The sequence below is a fragment of the Podarcis liolepis genome (genome assembly GCF_965112155.1).
Source record: "Podarcis liolepis genome assembly, chromosome: 6".
Classification (NCBI taxonomy): Eukaryota; Metazoa; Chordata; class Lepidosauria; order Squamata; family Lacertidae; genus Podarcis; species Podarcis liolepis.
This window is the reverse complement of record NC_139559.1, coordinates 61143730-61161651: the sequence shown is the minus strand read 5'-3', so window position 1 is coordinate 61161651 and position 17922 is coordinate 61143730. Positions and strand designations below refer to the sequence as shown.

Here is a 17922-nt window from a genome sequence, read left to right as displayed (position 1 = left end):
TGTTGTTGCTCCCCTGTCCACATCCACATAAGCTGTAGTGAATGGTGTTGGTGGGGTGGCTCCACAGCTCTGGTGACCATTGCCTAATACATGTGTGGGGAAAATAAGTTGGAATCAGTTGTCAGTTAAAGTTCAGCATGATCTTAGCTGTCAACATGACCTCCAGTGCTAGGCTATTGCACAGTTATACCTGATAGGTGTCCCTCTTCAACCCCGATGCATGTCTCCTCTGAAATAAGTCCTATTTAGTGTCTTAAGACTTGCTCTCAGGTAAGCAAGTGTAGGATTTCAGCCTTAGGAGCTTAGCAGATTTCCAAACTTAATGGCCGTTGCTTCTCTATTTTGTAATTCTTGCACAGCTTGTTTACCTTGTGGTGACTGTACCTTGACTAGTTGATTTTACTGTTGCATTCATAAACACTTACTTCCGGGTTTGAGGCGTTCAGGAGTCAAGCCATTCAACAATCAAGGTACCACTGTACAGAGTGTGTACTGAGATTCAAACGGATAGAGCCACAGAAGGCTTTATGGTATATGTATTCTTACAGAGTGTGCCTTAACAGTTTTCCCAATTGTATGCTGGCAGGGTGGTACCTTGTCTCCTGTAGTTTCTGAAAGTTTTGTTGAGTTAGATGTTTAGCCAGCGAAACAAAGCATACTTAATAGTATTGCAGGAAGTTAATGCACCAAACAAATAACAATTGTTTGAAATATCCCTATAAAGAGCAACATGTATAAAATAAAATGTTACTTGCAGAAATAATAAACTATTTTCCATAGCAAGAATCATAATGTTGTCAAAACTTATATCCTATCTGAAACAATATTTGGTACGGATCAATTATGTTTGCTGTGCTCACTGATGATAATAAACACCAGAAGTGTTTATTATCAGACGTTAATGATGCTATAACTATTCTCCAAGGTCCATTGACAGAATGTTAACAAAAATAGGGTGTGGTTGGAATCGCATAACAAGAGAATGACTAATGTCAAAGATTGAAACAGAAGAAAAAATATTTAAGAGGAATTGTTGACCAAAACTCATTATCTGAGGTCATGTTCATGTGACCTTTGGGTGTGTAGTAGCTACAAAAGAAAATATTTTAAAATAGAGGTATTCTTCCTCTTGGTGAGGCTGGTAGGGTTGCATGCATCTGCTGCGATGTTCAAAAGCCAACTTTTGGCATACTTTCATAAATGCATTTTTTTGATGGTATCCTAAGAGCTGGATTTTCTGATGTATGACAGCAGATGCACTGTTGATTGTAAAATCACACAGGTGAGCGTGTGCCAGATTTTTTTGTAGAAGGAAATGTAGGTATGAATAGGCCCTGCAACTGAAACAGGAAGAATCTAACTCATAGAATCAATTTAACTTTCTTCTTATATTGCTTGCCTTGGAGCATTGTTGCCTGTTACACGTTAGTCCTGTTTCTCTGCTTTTATATGGGCTTTCAATTTTTACAGTGAAAATAATGATACCTTCGCCAATGTTCCTTTGAAAAAGCACTTGAAAGCTTGACTGGCACAATAGCCCATGTCCTGATATGGCTTATTGAGGAAAGGTCATAACATTGTTTTCTTAATAGGAGTTGGCAACCTGTTCATCAGGAGGGCGGTGCCAACAAATCCCTTATAGCCAGAAAGGAGATAGGTTGACCTTCCAAAGCTTGCTTTCTCCGCCTCTCCACCATAAAAAGCCAGAGTTTAAAATAATGCGTTTGTCTTTCATCTGCCAATAAGCTGACACAAACTAGTTCCTCTTCATAACCAAGAATTTATGTTTTGCCTGTTTACTCAGGTGTTAGGCAGTATTTCTGACTGCACAGATGGCGAGGCTAATGTTGGCTTCTGGGTTTGACATTTATGTTTGTTTACATCTTCATGCTATAATAGTCAACTGAAGAGGTGTAGGGACAAAAATGTGAATGCCTTACCTGATTCTGGATGCTGATGAGCTCCTGTAGCCGTTGTTGACATCAGTTCTCATTATGAAGTTCCTGGAATGTGTTGGCAGTTTTACTTCCATTTCATAAAAGGAAAGACATTACTTGAATAAGGATGTTTGTGAACACTCTGCACCTAAAATAGAAACATTGTTGTTTTAACTCTTATTGTTCTAACATTATTGCTCTAATCATGTCTATATTGGCTCCCAGTACTTTCTTTCTACAGACTGTTCTAGCCTTTTTAAGTCATACTCTCTTTCCCTATAAGCAAATCAAAAATTGAATGTGTGCATTTGCCTTGGAATGTGGCTGGCCCATATTTAGTCATGTATCACCCAGTGGCCTGTGCTGAACTATTTTATATACTGTGTCCTCTCCAGATGTTTTGACCTACGATTTCCACCAGTGGCCAATGCCATACTGGCTGGTGAGGGTGGGGTAATGGAAGTTGTAGTTGAAAACATCTGGAGGGTACCAGATCAGATCAGGGAAGTCTGTACAATGTCATAAGAACATGTGCATTGTAGTGTATAAAGTATTGAGTGCCCTTGGAGAATCTTTCAGCCAGCAGTGGTGGGAGGGGCTGCATTGTCTACATGACCTCCTGTCACTGCCATTGGTCTGGCATATCAGGAGCATGAAGGGGAGAGTTTGGCATGATGCAAATACACTAGCAGGAGCTCTGGATTGGCTCTGCTGGTGCGTTTGCACTCCACCAGCCTTGCTGCCTCCTCACCCCTTGCCCTTGTCTTCCCAGTACGCTGCAGGAATGGCAGTGGTGGGAGGTCAGGTAAGAAGCTGAGCAAGCCTCTACTGCTCTCTGCCTATCATTCTTCGCCTACCATATTTTGTTGTAAAATAAGGCACCCTATATATGGTTTTCTTGGCAGGAATTGATTCAAATTGATGGAGAAATAATAAATACAGTTGCCCAACGATCACCGTGACGCATGATGATAATTTATACTTTATTTTGTGAAGGATGACGGTGTGCTGGGAGGGGCAGCCAGTCTATAATTAGAATTTTCCTCTTTTAGTGAAGATGAGGATTAGGAAGAAAAAAAACAACAAATACAGCACATTCCCTGCCCACATCAGTTTGTACTCAGTTTAAAAGTTTGTCCCATTTATTTTCTTTCCTGTCTGTGTAGCTGATTATCTCTGTGTTTCTTTCATATACAGTTTAACACGTAGGTCTTCGTAGGGGTGTAGGGTACTCTTTTGCTTTGCAGCACCACAGCGGCACACCAAATTTGTGCTTTCCCTCCAGCTTTCTTAAACGGCAGAACCTAGCAATTTAGAGGGCTGGGATGCTGCTGATTATGGTGATCACATGTTGTGGGGAGAGAGGGAGGGTGTTCCTGTTGGGAACAATGTTTTTGCATGGGAAAAGAGAGAGAGACCATTTCAGATGTTGAAAACACATGGTGAATTTGGGGAAAGGCAACAGAATCTATCCCACAGGAAATTTAGGTCACCATATTACCAGTTCAGAATGAATATATCCATTCAGTGTTTCTGGGAGGCAGGGCAAATGTGTTTCACTTCAAGCACATCAGCAGCTTACTCTCTACTCCCAAATGGCCAAGAATTGGTACCTAAAAGTATTTTTAGCATTCTAATCTTTGGCATGATTGAACCGGAGATACTGTATTTGCAGAACTCCTGACCTTCTGACCTCTCTCCTTATGGGAGTGCAACTATTGCCTCTATTCTTCTCTCTTTAAAGTGTTGCACTGAAGCTGCACCTATAAAGTGTTTGTCTGTCTCAAAGCTCTTAGAGACCAGTGCTCTGCTTATTTGAGAATATGGTCACACAAAGTCTTGATTCATGTAAGCAAATGCAGAGGCCACGTTTTGACATCATGCTGAACTATAGCTTGACAGAATGTGAATGGAGCTAGGCAGGCATTGAGTTTGTGCTCCCTGCCATCCCATTCCCATTGACAAACTGTGCCTACTGGTTTGTGTGGTATGGTTTGTGTGAAACAAGCCAACTTGAATTGTCTGTTTGGAGCAAAAAAAATGGAAGCTTCCAATCTGCTCCTTGCAGCCGTGCCAGAGCAATATGGTTAGCATGACATTCAAACACAGTTGCAGATTAGGATATCAAACCCTCTTGACCTAGGACCAAATCCTGACTTTCTAAGGGGCAACCAAGCTTTATGCATAGTTTGGTCAGCCATCCCTTCTTAGCTTAAGGTGATTATCTTCAGAATTCCACCTTCATATGAAGAGTATTGCTGTTTCCCATATTCACCACTTGTCTGTGACTAGGAGGTCTATATTGTTTATACTGTTTCTTTGTTTGTTTGTTTGTTTATTTATGTGTGTATTAGGCTTTGTAGGGTTTATTTTGAAGTCTTCAGCCACTCAATAACCAGCCTATCAATCTGAACCATTTTGCTTGATCACCTTTCCCCTTTCTTTTGCAAATTCAGTCTTAACTTTGCAGCCCTGTATGAGAAGGAAGGTCAGATCAAAGGCTTTGCTTTGCATTTGGAATTGATTTTGAAAGTAATGGAGGTGTTGCCTTGGAGGCTTTGCTAAATGCTGACATAGCAAAGGCAGTACTCAGGTTTTCATGACTTGGTGATGCCTAAGGGTGGAAATGTCTCTCTCCTGAGTCACCTTGATGATTTTTGCTTAGGCTTGTAGTATAATGGAAAGCGACACAGCCCCAGAAATAAAAGTATAAAACCAGTGCATTTGTAGCACTCATTTTCTAGAATTGGACTGCGTGTAGCATTGTTTTGTTTCAAGAAAACGAAAGACTCAGAATAAGAAGGCAATTATTTTTGACCTACTTCTGTAATACTGTACTTCTTAAGTTCCATAGAGTTTGCTTTAGAACAGAATGTAGAACCTGGGCATGTGCAACATAAGAAGATGCCTTATAAAGAATCTGACCATCGGTCCATCAAACTTAGTAATGTCTACTCTGACTGGCAGCTGCACTCTAGCATTTCAGGCGGAGGTCTTTCCCAGATGGGGATTGAACCTGGGACCTTGTGCATTCAAAAAGCATGTTCTCTGCCACTGAGCCACAGCCTTTCCTGTGAACAAAATTTGTTTAATTCACTTCTTTGAAACCCTTCAGTAGAAATATTTTCAGGGTGCCTCACATACTTTACAAAAACGAAGAATTAAAGCAACAACGAAGCTAAAAAGGTTAAGGCAGTGAATAAAACAAGCAATAGTAAAGAACAAAAACAAACCATCACTGTTTAGATTTATGAGTAGGTGGCAGTCAAATCTCCCTAGGAAGACTATTCCATTGAGGAGGTGATGCAAGTTCCCATCCCAGGCATATCACCTGGATGAGGGTTTCCGATAATGATTTTCAGGGAGATTGGTGTGGAAGTATACCTAGACCCAATTCCTGGGTCGCAGAGTAATCACCCTGTAGCTGTCCTGTGAATATTATGTTCCAATTGGCATGTCCCCTGTGAAGTTTGGACCATCTGTTTCCTTTCACCAGGCAGAAGATGATATTATAGTGCACACCAAGTGTTGGACCAGGATCTCCAGATTCCTTGCATAATTGTAGCTCGCGTTTCCTCTGTCCCCAGAATGAGCCATTAAGTTATGATGATGATGGGCGCGAGCTTCAATAAAATTAGGTGCTGGCTTTCACAGGGTCCGTTATCCATCATGAGCCAGGCATAATAATAAGACTTGAGAATATTCAAAGAGTTCTGTATATGTGTATTATTACCCCCAGATTGCAGACAGGGGTGGGACTGTGACTGAGAGGATAATGGTCTGTGAAAGGTCACCTAGCAAATTCATGGCTGATCTGAGACCTGAACCAACTACTCCCCAGCTCATATCTCACTCCTCTTAGCCACTGTGCTACATCACACCACATTTGGGAGGAGAGGACAGAACTCCTGGAACTAGACACATTAGCCTCTATAAGAAGAGTAAACTCTGACACTGGAAGCCCTTTATTTGGTGAGGCTGATCCACTTTTTGCTGAATCCTCTGCTCTGACATTGCACTGTTCCTGCTGGTAGACTAGTTTAAAAAATCTCTTAAATTCACAAGAAAGTGGGAAGCTGGGGCTGATCAACCTGGGAAGGTAGCCCATCTAAGAGAAGGAAGACTCTGCTCCTAAACCTCTGCTGCCTTGTGAGATATCTTCCAATGAAGAAAAGGCTGAGGAGTAAACCCTACTACAAAAATCCAGAGGGGAGTGCCTAAGTTGGTGCCTTGTACACCTCCTTCCAGCAGCTTCTGCAGTCAAGCTGGTGCCAAACGTATTTCTCTGCTTGTCTTAGGGCCACACCAGGAAGGCCAAATTGTGTGTGTGTCTTGTTTTCTGGGCAGCTCAGGACCTCCATACACACCTCCCAGGGAAGGCACTTCGGTGCTGCTAAACTTCACCCCCAGAGGTACACTCCATTGTCTTTTGAGACACAAGAAAGCACAGGAAAGCAACTTGCATACCATCTTGAAGGGCATAAAACTTGTGCCTTTGCCACACATGAGCTAAATAGCACGACTAATTTCTGCAGGATATATGTGCAGAACAGTTTGTTTTTGCTTTAGTTACTACATTTATATCCTGCTTTTCTTCCATGTTTGAAATTAATGCAGTTTACATGGGGTTCTTCCATTAAGGCACTGACAAGAGCCACACGTTGGCTTCAGCAAGATGCTTGCATGATGCCTCTTCAGAACAGGCTCTGAGATTTTAATTTGCTGTTATTGATATCCCATCTTCTAGTCCATGTGCTTTTATGGGGATGACTGTTGAGCCTAGCAAGGACTTGATGGTCTGCATGGCTGTCTGGCTGTTTTCTGTGGGAGTGGTGACTGAGGGCTATTACTACAGGAGATAAATGTTTTTCCCAGTGAGGGAACAAAGCAGTTACCATCTGGATGTGTCTGTACTTGTGATTTTGGCCTGGAAACCTTAACATCTAATGAAATTGGCAGTCCTGTGTATTTCTGGGCAGTCTTAGATACTGATATTTTTCAGCTGCAGAGGAAAACAAAATATGCAGAGCGGGGAAATTAAGTACAGATATATTTATTTTAAAATAGCCAAATGTTGACACTTTAGTATAACTTTTCTTTATCTTTATAGGTGCCTCTTACTGAGCCTGTGGATCCAGTGGATTTGGAAGAATACCTCCTTACACATCCACTTGCAGTGGATTGCGGCCCTTTGAGAGACTTGCTTGAATTTCCTTCTGACGATATTGAAGTTATCTACAGTCCTCGAGAATGCAGAACGCTTGTGTCAGCAGTACCTGAAGAGAGGTAAGGGCTAGCCAACAGAGACCTTGGCCCATGCTTGCAGCTGAGCAGGTATGGCCTGGCTGAAGCCATTAACAGGAGTTGGACTTTTTTATCCCCATATCCTTCTCTTCCTTCACCACTCAAAACTATACACTGGAGCCAGGATAGCTTTGAGAGCAAAGGAAGCACAAGTTATACAGGTACAGAGAGATGGCAGAATCAGAGTGTGGGGCCTTGGAGAAGGGAACTGTACCCCTTGAAATTCTCAGTTGAGCTGAGAAGCAAAGGGAAAGGCAGTGAATTGACTGCGAGTCTAAAAAGCAGAGGCCCTGTGTCGCATGTAACTTATGGCATAAAGGTGGAGGAAGCACGTTAATAAACATTGAATGAAGGAAAGTGGGGCAACCTGTATGCACTTGTGATGACTGGAAATGTAGTAGATGTTTACAGAATGCAAGCTGTATTTATTACAGTGGTACCTTGGTTCCTGAACTTAATCCATTCCGGGAGTCCGTTTGACTCCTGAAACCATTCAAAAACCAAGGTGTGGCTTCTGATTGGCTTCAGGAGCTTCCGGCACTCAAGCGGAAGCTGCACTGAATGTTCAGCTTCCGAAAAGTGTTTGCAAACTGGAACACTTACTTCCAGGTTTGCGGTGCTTGGGAGCTGATTTGTTCGGCAGCTAAGCCATTCAGGAACCAAGGTTCCACTGTACTGGGGTATTAAATGGTAGTTCGGCCTGTCAGTCTAAAATGAAATAAGATGTTTGTGATTTGAAGAGACCATTTAGAGCTATTTCTCCCTCTCTATAGTGAAATGGACCCTCACGTGAGGGATTGCGTAAGAAGTTACACAGAAGACTGGGCCATTGTGAACAGAAAGTAAGTTGTGTATTTAAAGTTATATATTTGAAGAGATGCCCTTCAACTGTGTGTGTTGGGCGGGGGGGGGGGGGAGACTCATTTTCAGAATGCAGTTGCTGTAGCTATCAATAACTATTCAGAGCCAATGTAAGACCGTACTGCTATTTTAGTTATCGCTTTTAGGCAGGTGCCCTTAAGGATAACTTCCTGAAAAGGGAGAGACAACTTTTCTGAATGCGCTGGAGGGAATAATGGAGAAAGTATGAGTCACCTATTCATATTCTTTTCCCCTACCTTTTTGCTGTGGATACTTATAGGAAGCAAGTTAGATGAAAGGGCTTGCCGTATGCAGTGAGATGTTTGCAATGGAGCAGTTCAGCAGTCAGTGGGATGACTCATAAATCGTGTCAGAATAGAGCCTTTTTGCGTGAGACTAGAGTATATGCCAAGCTCACTTGTCCCCCCAGCGCTTTTGTAATCACTTGGTAAAACCACTATTAACTACTCAAACGATTTATATAATTAGGTAGAAAAGAAAATGCCAAGATGAGGAATAAAAAGAAGAAAATAATAATGGTGGAAAAGGTTGATAACAAGAAATGGAAGGCGGTAGGAAATAACCCTCTTTCGACGGTGCAGGAGTATCATTTTCTCTGTGTGCAGGTTCAGATTATCATTCACAACTTTATGAACTGTGGTTTATGAGTCCAAGAATAGGCATTGGGGCAGAGGGGGGCTCCTCGCTCACCCTTCCTCCCCTCCCCTTGTGTGACAACTTTGACACTTCATTCCTGGCTTTGTGTTAAGCCACAGTTCCCTTTATATCTGAACTGGGGTAATTCTGGCTGAATGTCAGTTAACAAACCAGGCTAACAGGTCAGGTTCAGAAGGAGGTAGACAAGATGGTGCTTGCCAGTTTTGGCCGCCACTGTTTCTCATCTGGTTCTGCCTTTATAGTAGAGCAGAATATTTGTATACTGCCTAGAGAAATTTGCCCTCCATGCTGGCTGGGGCTGAGGGGAAGCTGTACTCCAGTACATCTGAAGGGCACCACGAAGGTGAAGGCTGACATAGAGCGACGCTGATAAAATATGGAATGTTTTAAAAGTAAAATTATCCAGTAGCAATGTTAAATATGTTAATGTTATTGGGCCTTCTCAGGCATATCAGGCAACCCTAGCCAGACAGCCCTATTATGGGCAATCTATTCCATTTGGCAACCCCTTGTGCTCCGTGTCATGTCTGGTTCCACCCATAAGCCTTTTGCCACCCACCCTTCTTTGCAGTCAGAATGGAGACTGCAGTGAGACAGGAGAGTGCTGTCAGCTTCTCAGGAGGCCAGAATAAATGTACATATTTCCCAAGAGTTGTCATTAGTAGTCCCAGTAATACGCTCTTTAGATGTGCAGCTGAAATAGAGGAGGAAGGGCAGAGAGTTTTCACATACCCATCAAGATCACATACAGAAAGAATAATTTTAATTTGGCTTCTGGGAAAATGGTAACAACAACACCTTGGGGATGGGCAACTCTGAGAATAATAGGCTAGAATGATCACAATATTGCAACTGCCTTGATTGTCAGAACATATACATACCAATATATCCAGCACTGCTGACAGACACTATTGTCTGCTATAATAATGGTGGCTCCTAGACATTTACCTTTGGAGCTTTCTGATTTATATAGTAGAGTAGGATTTGAGAATTTGTTTTCCTCCAGATGTTATTGGACTTCAACTCCATTAAGCCCCATCAAGCATGGCCAATAGTCAGGAGAGATGGGAGCTGTAATTCAGCAACATACATAGTAGGCATGGAAACCTTTGGCGCGCCAGATGTTGTTGGACTACAACTCCCATCATCCCTAGCAAGCACAGCCAGGGATGATGGGAGTTGTAGTCCAGCAACAACTGGAGGGCCAGAGATTACCCTCACCTGCTCTAAAGTATCAACAACCTTTGTCAGATAATATTTACCAATATTAGAGCCAGGTAATGCACAATGCCTGCGTAGACAGATTAGACATTTTTTTATGGTGTGGATAAAGTGAGTCGATCTCATTAGAAAAAGAATTATATGGGCCTTTGATCTCATCCAGCAGGGCTCTTCCTGTATTCTGATTAAAAGCCACTGAGTTGCAACGATAGAATACGGATGGACTAAACTTCAAATTGATACAGTAGCCTTTATAATAGTCAAAGACAGTGGCTCCCAATTGGTGGTCCAAGGAACCAAGGAGGTCCGTGGCACCATTCACATAACAAAAACTACCATAGAGGTATCACAAATTTCAAAAGTAGAGGGTCCATGGCTTGGCTTTTGAAAAACAGGGGGTCCGCAGTAGTTAGATAATTGGGAACCACTGGTCAAGGAGACCTTGAAAGCAGCCACGCTAAAACAAGCAAATAAACAAATAAATGCTGTCATACTTGGATTGCTTATAAAAAATATTTAGTGATTTAATGAGGTGAAGGATACAGACTTCTAGGACAAATTGTTTGCATTTAGCTACATCGCGGTACACTTCAAGTATTTCATTGCTGATCGAAAGGTGCTTATGCTTATAGGATTATATGGTCACAGCAGGAGTCATTTCTTATTGCAAGCAGGAAAAGTAACAAGTATGAGTTGATTTTTAAGGCTGCAAGTCTCAATATCCTACACTGGAATCAACACCTGCAGTCAAAGAAGATAAAATGCTGTTTTCAAAAATTCCTGTTACAGAACTTGATGTACAGCATGATGCTTTCAAGAGTAGCAAAAATTATTTTCTGGGGAGGACATTAAGCTTTCAGATGTTGCTCATCATTTCTGCTTGGTTTTGTAGAGGAGAGACATTGCTTAATACAATCTGTTTTTGGATAGATATCACAAACTGGGAACAGGATTTAATCCCAACACATTAGACAAACAGAAGGAGAGGCAAAAAGGCCTACCCAAACAGATATTTGAGTCTGATGAAGCTCCGGATGGTAACAATTACCAGGATGAACAAGTAGGTGCTTTATGAAGCCTGCATCTTTAAAAAAAAAATCACCGTGTTAAAAATACATGTGACATTTTCCATATTTCACTTTACATGCTTCGTTTAATTTCTTCAATCTCAGGATGATCTTAAAAGACGGTCCATGTCAATTGATGACACGCCACGGGGCAGTTGGGCTTGCAGTATTTTTGACTTGAAAAACTCCCTCCCAGATGCTTTGCTTCCAAATCTTCTGGATCGGACCCCAAATGAAGAAATCGACCATCAAAATGATGAACAGAGAAAGTCCAACAGACACAAGGAACTTTTTGCATTGCATCCAGCCCCAGATGAGGTATTGTGAGCTTAACTGAGACCTGTTAATACTAGCACAAAGCACACACAAGTGCCAGGTCCAACTCTGTAGCCAGATAGTGAGTGCTGGTCTATTATAGTTGGAATATATATATATATAACAACTTGAATTTCAGAAGTCATTAAAATGAGATGGCGAGGGAGAAGAGAGAGGCAAAATAGCATGAAGATCTGCCATAACTTGTTGGGTTTGTAGGCCTGTGGGGCCACAGCCGTCTTAAGTGGAATGAATTTGATGAGTCTACTTTGTTTATGACTAATGTTGAATACGAGTCCTAGACTTTCGACAGCGGTGTTTGCCAGCTTTTGTAGAAAGTGTAGAGGGGAGTGGAGGAGCCAAAGATTTTAAAGGGATTGACCCTAAGATTGTATTTGCTTTTGTTTCCATGTGACTGCTGCCAAAGCAGCATGTGATTAAAGCACAAATCTGGACTTTTGGATCATCGCTTTCCAAGGAATTTTCTTACAGAACTCCAATCCGTTATTCAGTAGCTCTCCTAAATTAAACCCCTCCAGTGTTATTTATAGTTGCAGCAAAAGCCACACGCTGTTAAGCTTGAAGATTAAATTGTATTGAATAGGAGGGGAGGAAATCTACTTTGCCTTCTTTAGCCATTTAACAATACACTTTGTTTGTGGAAGGAGTGCATGCATTACTTGCTGGATTTGTGCCCGATTGCAGGAAGAACCAATAGAAAGACTGGGCATCCCTGAAATCCCCAAGGAACACTTTGGTCAGAGGCTTCTTGTAAAGTGTTTGTCTTTAAAGTAAGTAATAAGGTTGTTAATTTTTTAAAAAATATGCATGCTTACATTTGATCTGTCAAATCAATGCACCTTGTATGATAATTGGGACTGATAGAACTACCAAGAGACAATTAATCTTTCAAATTCTACATTGAGCACCTTAATGTGCAAAGAGGGCAGTAAGTCAATTAAATATTCCCATCGTACATTAAAAACACTGGAAATAATGATAAAATAAGCTTGCCACAATATTCAAACCTAGTCATGCTTTTGTAAAATGGTATGTACTATAGAATCATAGAATTGTAGAGTTGGAAGGGGCTATGAGGGTAATTTAGTCCAATCCCCTGCAAAGCAGGGAACTTTTGCCCAATGTGGGGGTCAGATCCACAGCTCTGAGCTTTAAGAGTCTCATGCTCTACTGATTGAGCTACAAGGCAGCAAACCCATACAATAAAGTGGTATTGAGTGCAAGGAAGTGAAGTGCTAATTTAATGAAGGGATGTGGAATTTTGAGGTCCATTAAAATAAATAAATAAAGATTGGGCCAGATGTATTTCCCCTGGGAGAAAATTTAACGGGATCATCACCACTTGAAAGGTCCTATTGCTAGTGCTCACCAATTTTGATGGGAGGCCCACAAATTGAACTTGATGGTAGACCCACAGGCAGCACCTTTGAGGGTGATGTTAAGGCCTGGCTAAGTTCGTATGAGTTCAGGTCATCTTTCATGTAACCTGTCCCTAAACGGTTTAGGGCTTTAAAAGTCAACACTAGCACTTTCAATTGATCCAGAAACACGCAGGCAGCCAATGCAGCTGGTATAATAAAGATGTAATGTCTGCAAAGTCTTACTTCACAGCAGAGACACAATTCCTTCCCTCATCCTGTTTACATCTGGCTTTTATCCCACAAACAAAGGACAATTGGCTAAAAACAACATGATTGATGTAGCCTTTTTTTTGAGATGAGATTTTACACCACCAGTCAGACAACTGATTCAGTAAGACAAAGTTGAGTCTTTAAATCCATGGCTGCCTCTTTAAGACTTGAGACTTGAGGCAGTTAGCAAAGCTTTCACTGGGGAGAAGAGAAACCTGTTAAACAAGTTTAATGAAGTGGAGCTCCTGAATGTAGGGTTACCTGCAGCTGGTTCATTGCCTATAACTCTTCTCTAATAACACGAGGTAAAATTTTACTGGTATTCCCTTAGAGAAATAAAGCACAAAACTGATTTTCCACATGGCTGTATTCATCTTGTGTGTCCTCACTTAGGTCAACCCTTCTTGTTAGGGAGCTCCAGTTAGACTAGAGTGCCTCTCGTAACTAAGATATATGTTGGAATTGCCTCCTAGAGGAGAGCTGCTTTTAAGTCCTGACACTAATCCAGATGATTCCATGGCATAGCCTTTTACAGGATGTACCAGCTCCCAGGAGAACTCTTGTACAGTGAATGGCTTTATGAAAAACAAATTACAGCAGTTAATTAAGATTTTCCTTTTACAGAAATCTCTTCATATTAGATCTGAGGAAATGATGTTTGTCTTTATTGTACAGAGTTCATGTTTATCTTGCGCTCTTTTTTAAAAAAAGAATGAGAATTGTGTTTAGTGCCTGGAAGGACAAATATGTATATAGTTTTTATAGTTTTAGGTACTTTAAGCCCACATACTCAAAACTGAATTCTGATGTTTTATTTGCCTCTGAGATTTTAGTCCTGCATCATTCAACAAAGTCCATTATAAATGAAATATTAAAATACAATAATTAGCTATAATAATAGCATTTGTAAAAGAACAAAGAACATTACAGGTATTGATCAACAAACTAGCAGTAACAAGACAGTGAAGAGTCATATACACCAGCAGATTCTTTCAGGTGTTAGAGAAAAATATCCCAGACAAGGTCAGAGTATATCACAATGTCTAAAAGTTGTCATAAATGCAAGGGTGTTCTGCCATCTGTTCAAAAAATTGTGGTGAGCAATTATTGAAATGAATGGGACTTGCTTTTGAGCAGAAGTGTTTTGAAGGCAATCTTTATTAGCTAATAGTCATTATTTAACTGGTAAAAGGTACCATTAGTGGCAAGAGAGGGACAGTTTTGAGACTTACAGTTCTTTGTTCTCTGCTGCCAGTGATAGAAAGATAGAAGCCATGGTGAACAGCTGATTGATACAAAAGACATAATCTCATTGATCTCTGTGGAGTAAATTCATTAATTCTGGTATTGGCAGCTTTGGAGAACTGCATTTAAACGAGATAAAGCTATTTGTGATTAACACCCTGCTCCTAAACAGTTTATGCAGAAGGACTGTTGAGTTTAGCTCAACAGTTGCAAATAATGGGCTTAGGGTAGGGCTTTGACCCAGTTTGCTGTCCATTCCCATTCACGCCTAAGCGCTAAACAACTTCTCCCACTGATTTCATTAGAAGTCTGTTTAAGATTATGACCTGAGATCTCGTAATACACAGCAGATTTTAAAAGGTTTATGAATAGCAATATACAAAAGTGCATAAGCTGCTGGTGTGCAGTCAAACTGGCTGACAACCTGTTTTAAACACCAGCATATTTCGGATGAGGCACGTCAGCTGGTGCTGCTGATTAGGCCCCATGCAGGATCAGAACAGGGAACTTGTTGCAGGTTTGGGTTTTGCAGGACTGCCTCTAGATGGCACAACTGTTAAGTAGAGTCAGCAGTATCTGTTTCCCAGAAGTTGTGAACTGCCCTGTGATCTTCAGACGGAAGGGTGGTATACAAATTTAAAAAAATAAATCATCATCTTCTGACAATTGGTTTGTCTAGTGCAGTATTGCTGAAAGTGACAGATAGTGACTCTCCAGGGGTCCACACAGGAATCTTTCTGAGTCATACCTTGGAGACAGCAGGGATTGAACCTGTGTCCTTTTGGTATGCAGAGCATGTATTTTACCCCTGAGCTATGGCATCCTAAAGTTATTTCTAGGGAGCCACACAGCTGCAGTAGTGCAGTTTCAGTTAGGAAATAACATTGTTGCTGTTTGGTTGTGTATAAAACTGAAAAAAATCTAAGAAATAGAGCTAAACTTTCTTTCTCCTTTAAGATTTGAAATTGAAATAGAGCCGATTTTTGCAAGTTTGGCATTGTACGACGTTAAGGAAAAGAAAAAGGTGAGTTATCTGCTTGATGCTTGCTTCCTTTGCATGGTGTTTGAACAGCATGCAGTAAAACGTAGGTGGTAACAGCAGCTCTCTGCTTAAAAGCACTTGAAGTCTTCACTGGAATACTGCGTTTTTCATCCCTGCTATTCAAAATTACATAGAAAGCAGAACAGAAGGAACTGAAAGTACTATAAAAAGCAAACCCTGTAAAGAATGGTGGAGGTTGCTGGATACAGTAAACTATTTTACAGGTTGCCTGATTATTTTGTTTATTTATTTACAGTATTTAGGATATTCCTAGAATGCCCTTTTTTTAAAAGAGCACAGGGTGGTGTACATCAGCCCAAATAGGCAAAATGCAGTGAACATAACTAAAAACAGCTGATTCCAGCAGGGAGAGTGAAACATGATGGGCCCCTGAGTTTGTTCCACTTCTATATTTTTTTTTATTTCAATAGAAAAATAAATGAAATAAAACCAAATAAAGTTTAGGAAGCAATTTAAAACAGCAAGGAAGTGAAGAAATAATGAGAAGCAGCAAGCGGAGAGGGAGGGCTTGTGTTGTTGTTTTTTAAATGCCTCAGTGGAGGAAAACAAAACATGAAGAGAGTGAAAGCAAATGAAGACAATGTAACACAATGCAAAGAAAGAAGAGTACAAAGAGAAATAATGAAAGAAAACTTAACTGAATATAAGGGGAACAGTGAGACGTGGGGGGGGGGGGAGCAAACTCCTCTGTCAAGGCAGGAGGGAAAATCTGAGGAGATTCAGCCTGCCTCCCACAATTCTTTGCTCCTGCCTCAGTCGCGTGCAGAGGAACTACACAATATCATTTTAAGAAGCTAGATTTATGGATGGAAAGTTCCCACTTCAATCCAAATTATATTTCCTTATGAGAGAGCTTCATTGACATGCCTGACAGCTGTTGGGTGCTAGTATCTGTTATTTTGGGCCTGAGGTGAGAAGGGTGTTGGAGCAGGACCATTCATCCTTGCCAAAAAAGAGGATCTCTCTCTCTCTCTCTCTCTCTCTCTCTCTCTCTCTCTCTCTCTCGAAAATCCAAATTCCCTAAAGTATATTTTCAGATTATCAGGTCTCTGATCAGATGGAAATTATCATCTGAAGGAGAGGGAAAATTGGCAAGCCCCATGATAACTAAAACCTCTGCTATCAAAACATTTGAGGTGCCCGCTACCAAACTTTATCCCTATCTTTCTCTCTAGGTTGCCTCTAGAGGGGGGATGGTGATGTTCCCCGTAGCTGCATTGAGCTATCACAAATTAGCAAAGCTGTACTGGAATGCTTTCCACTCCTTATCCAGGTCCAAATTAGGGAGGAAGTCTGGGGCTCTCTTGTCATTCTTGGTGGAGGGCAATGAAGCATGTACCAAGGAAAGGGTGACGAGTGGAGAAGTGGATCCCTGGCTGTGCATGCTGTTTTGAGTATATTGGTTTCAAAGCCATTGCCTTGCTTATTTGTTTGAAAGGTTATACTTCTCTATGGTATCATTGGTGGGCTGCAGAGTTGTTGTTTTTGGTGGTGGTGATGGTTTATTTTTAAATAAGCCCAAATCATATTGGGACAAATAGCTATATAGCCTGTTAAGAAATGAACAATTCAGCTAGCTACCAGGTTTTTTTGTCTGCTGTTAAAAGCTAACCACAGTTGGCATGAAAGTGAAATTAACATATGTCCGTTAACATTTTTTTTTACATTTTTTAATTTGGTGAAGCCTTTGGATATATTTCAGTGTAATTAGCTATAATTTTCTTTTAGATTTCAGAGAACTTCTACTTTGATTTAAACTCTGAACAGATGAAAGGGATGCTGCGTCCTCATGTTCCACCTGCTGCCATAACCACTCTGGCCCGGTCAGCCATTTTTTCTATTACATATCCCTCTCAGGATGTCTTTCTGGTAATAAAGGTAAGAAATTTTTTTTTCTCCTTTATGAATCTTTATCTCGGAAAAGTGTATTATCTCCTGGCACGAGTAAGCTAAAGTTTCTGTGCCCATATAACAACAACAACAACAACAAATCCGTTTATTGTGAGGACCATGCCTGTACACAAACATCAACAAATATCACCTGGTTGCATTTTGCTAGTACTGTGTTTATTTTATCCTTCCTCAATAGGGAAAACTGAAAGGAAAACTACAAATCCTGTGAAAATCAGATTACAGAATGACCCTGCTTAGTGTTGGCATTTCCTTTTGCTGACTGAATTTAGTCATTCTCAAATTGAAGAGTTCTATCTCCAGAAGTTTGGTTTTTGATACTAAGATATAGGCTCTGTCTGAAAACAATTCTTGCTTTGACCTTTCTTGCCTTAGACTTGTAACATTACTGAACTCTGAAAGCAGATAGGGCAATATAGAGCAATGCCTTATCCTGCGGGAGGCACTTAAGATAGTCACTATGCAATAGAATTTTTGAAGAAGAAGAAGAAAAAAGCTTCCTAATGCCATGGGAAATATGTTAAGATTGAGATTCACGTTGCGTTTTCCCAAATTGCCGAAGCAAGAGGGAAGCCTCATTGACAGCAGCGTTAAGAGGAGATTCTGTTCTCAAATTTTGCACACGTCTCATTGCATACCTTCTGAAGCCAGAATCTGCATATATTCAC

General features: G+C 40.9%; 1 protein-coding gene across 18 annotated transcripts in view; it reads left to right on the top strand.

Annotated features, from left to right (window-relative positions):
• Nucleotides 1-17922, top strand: part of DOCK7 (dedicator of cytokinesis 7) — a 117599-nt gene that overhangs the window by 25423 nt on the left and 74254 nt on the right. For all 18 annotated transcript variants that reach the window (XR_014527730.1, XM_083510212.1, XM_083510211.1 and 15 more), the window contains 7 exons: nucleotides 7048-7223; nucleotides 8015-8083; nucleotides 10932-11061; nucleotides 11174-11386; nucleotides 12089-12174; nucleotides 15238-15304; nucleotides 17072-17221. Coding sequence is in view for 17 of the 18 variants with exons in the window: in XM_083510212.1 (XP_083366338.1) it covers nucleotides 7048-7223; nucleotides 8015-8083; nucleotides 10932-11061; nucleotides 11174-11386; nucleotides 12089-12174; nucleotides 15238-15304; nucleotides 17072-17221 (891 nt within the window). In the remaining variant the exon portion in view is untranslated. The remainder of the gene's footprint in view (nucleotides 1-7047; nucleotides 7224-8014; nucleotides 8084-10931; nucleotides 11062-11173; nucleotides 11387-12088; nucleotides 12175-15237; nucleotides 15305-17071; nucleotides 17222-17922) is intronic.